At 43.2% G+C, this 2986-nt stretch overlaps 1 protein-coding gene across 1 annotated transcript; it reads left to right on the top strand.

Annotated features, from left to right (window-relative positions):
• The first annotated feature begins 1489 nt into the window (after positions 1-1489).
• Positions 1490-2434, top strand: LOC116824982 (olfactory receptor 6T1-like). Its single transcript, XM_032780661.1, has one exon. It carries the CDS (start codon positions 1490-1492, stop codon positions 2432-2434), a length of 945 nt encoding a protein of 314 aa, XP_032636552.1.
• The last annotated feature ends 552 nt before the right edge of the window (positions 2435-2986 follow it).

Here is a 2986-nt window from a genome sequence, read left to right as displayed (position 1 = left end):
GGCTTATTACATTTTTTTTGATTTTCTACTTTTAAGATACAATAAATTTCTACAATTAAGATACAGCAGAAGTCAGAACCATATGGCTTTATGATTCTTTCTTAATTCTGAGATCATTATTTTGGTGTTTTATTCTGATGAAATTTTCTACTACAGTTAAAGATGCACATAACATACTCCCTGTGGAGTTCAAAGAGATAACGTCTTCACCTTAGAATAAAAATGCAGAGTGCTCTACTTAGACAGCAGCATGGATTTAGACATAATTCCAAGGAATATTCATTTGTAAGTTGGATTGGAACCAACGCACATCTCTTCAGAACTGTTACAAGAAACCAGGATCTGCTCCTGCAATGTTTTATTTAGAAACGGCAACTCTCTGTAAATCAGGGATGTAAGTATAAGTCTCATCATTTCTTTTCTGTATTTCAATAGCACAGAGACTTTTTTCCAACTGAAATTGGGGCCTCATTGTGCTGGGTGCTGTACAAAACCGTATCCAGTAATAGACGGTGACACGTTTACTGGCTCAGTAACAAGGTGTGAAAGGAATCAGTGGAGCAGTAATTGGTCCAATGTCACATAGCAGGACAGAGCTAGGAAGAGAATGGAGGTTTATTTACTCCATTCCTGGTTGCTCGTCCTTTGACCTCTACTGCCCATCTCATCCTGAAGATACACATCAGCGTTTACATTTGAGGGCAGGTCCCAGACAAAGTGTCAGCTGCGCTCTGAAATGGCCAGATGTTCATATGGCTAATGAATCTATCCACAGTTATATTAGATATAAAAAGTGAGGCACCCAAAATTACTATTAATATTTAGAGACGTGGATCAAGCAATTAGCTTTGCTTTTGCACAGACACAGCATTAGAAAGAGATTCACTAATCTACCTATACATCCCTTTAGGCTGGTCAATATTTCTCAAACTTTTTTTTATTGGATGAAAAATGTCTTTTCATGTTTGTTTCCACAAGAAATAGCCTATTTCAATGATTTTTTACTGTTTTTTTTGCTGAAAAACTCTAAAGGGAAAAGTTTTTGTTTTCATTTTCTCAAATTTGCCAAAAAAATGAATGAAGAAATATTTTGACAAAAAATGTTTTCATTCTCATTCGCATATTAAAAAAAGATGGGAAGAAAAGACTTCCCAAACAGTTCTTGGTAATAGTGACTTCGAACTACCTCTTGAAAGAGCTGATTGCCAGGCTAGATCAAGATTTTCAAAAGCGGATAGAAATGATGGATGAATCGTTTTGGGGAGTCACCAGTTGCTACATGATTTTCAAAGGGCAAGCATAGAGTACTCCCTAGAAATCAAGCTCTTTTAAGGTATCTTAGTTTGGGCACAAAAAAAACGAGGCATTCATTACTGTTGAAAATACTTGGACTTCAATCTATTCAGCTTTGACTACATCGAGTCATGACCCACTTTCAATTTTTTTTCTTTTTCCTTGTGCAGAATCAACATTTGGAGCAGCCGTGGGAATGGCAAACCAAACTTGGGTGACAGAATTTATTCTCCTGGGGTTCCCCAATCTATGGGTGTTGCAGGTCCTGCTCTTCATTGTCCTCTTGTTGACGTATGTGCTTACAGTAACCGGAAACCTGGTCATTCTCGTGTTGACACTGAGTGACCAGAGACTCCACACCCACATGTATTTCTTTCTGGGGAACTTGTCCTTTCTGGAGCTAGTGTTAACCACAGTCATCATCCCAAAATTGCTGTCGGGCCTCCTTGCTGGGAGAGTCACCATCTCCTTTGCTAGCTGCATGACCCAGTCCTATATCTACTTCCTTTTGGGAACCACCGATTTCTTCCTCCTGGCTGTCATGTCCTTTGACCGTTACCAAGCCATCTGCAACCCGCTGCGGTATGAAGCCATCATGAGCAGCAAAGTCTGTGCCCAGCTTGTCCTGGGTTCCTGGATAGGTGGCTTCCTGTGTGTCCTCTTCCCGACTGCTATGCTAACTAGGTTGACCTTCTGTGGGCCCAATACTATTGACCACTTCTTTTGTGATAGCTGGCCCCTCCTGCAGCTTTCCTGCTCTGACACCCGACTCCTCGAACGGGTGGATTTTGTGCTGTCCTCCTTTGTGCTGCTAAGCTCCTTGGCATTCACCATGATCTCGTACACCTACATCATCTCCACCATCCTGAGGATACCATCCTCCTCAGAGAGGCGGAGAGCCTTCTCTACCTGCTCTTCCCACTTGACTGTGGTGGTGATGGTGTACGGCAGCTCCATATTCCTCTATGTCAGGCCATCATGGGGAGAGTCTTTGCTTCTCAATAAAGTGGCTGCGACCTTGAGTTGCATTGTGACACCTTTGCTGAACCCCTTCATTTTTAGCCTCAGGAATGACAAGGTGAAGGAGGTTTTGCAGGATGCTTTCCGGCAGCATAAGGTGAAATTTTCCCAGAGGGTGTGAGGGAGACACCAAATATATCCACTTCAGAAAGACACAGAACATATCCAACGTAACCATAGCCACCGTAGACAGAATAGCTGCTTGGGAGTTGGGATTTCTGGGCCTTATCCCTGGTTCTCCTAGGAGAGTAGCGTATACTGGGTCAGAGCGTGGGGATAAGTAGATAGAGAGGGATGTTGTTTTTCAGAAGAAACCTGAAGCTAAGGCTAAGTTTGATTTGCACATTCATCTCGTTTGATCTCCTTTCATAACACAGGCTGCTGCTTTCTAGCCTCTTTCAAGTGCTGTTCAGTTGTGTCTTATGTATCAGTGTAAGAAAATGTTATTTTCCAATCAGCTCAGCCACTTCAGATTTGTTTTCTCTCTGTGCCGGGAACAAGGGCTGAGCGAGCCGGAGTCACCTTTCCCACTCGGCACATTTCCAGCTTGCTCAGCCCCTGTCTCGGCAGCCAGACCCATCACCACCTCCCCAGCCAGAGTCTCTCTCAGGCAGCTGCTGCGTGACACAAAGGCAATGAACCAGGGTGCCCAGCTTCAGCCATGTGAGAAGCT

The sequence above is a fragment of the Chelonoidis abingdonii genome, chromosome 14 (assembly GCF_003597395.2).
Source record: "Chelonoidis abingdonii isolate Lonesome George chromosome 14, CheloAbing_2.0, whole genome shotgun sequence".
Taxonomy (NCBI): domain Eukaryota; kingdom Metazoa; phylum Chordata; order Testudines; family Testudinidae; genus Chelonoidis; species Chelonoidis abingdonii.
This window is presented reverse-complemented; position numbering and strand designations above follow the sequence as displayed.

Excerpts from the sequence above, each read along its gene's own strand:
- LOC116824982 (XM_032780661.1), top strand. The coding sequence starts at position 1,490 with ATGGCAAACCAAACTTGGGTGACAGAATTTATTCTCCTGGGGTTCCCC.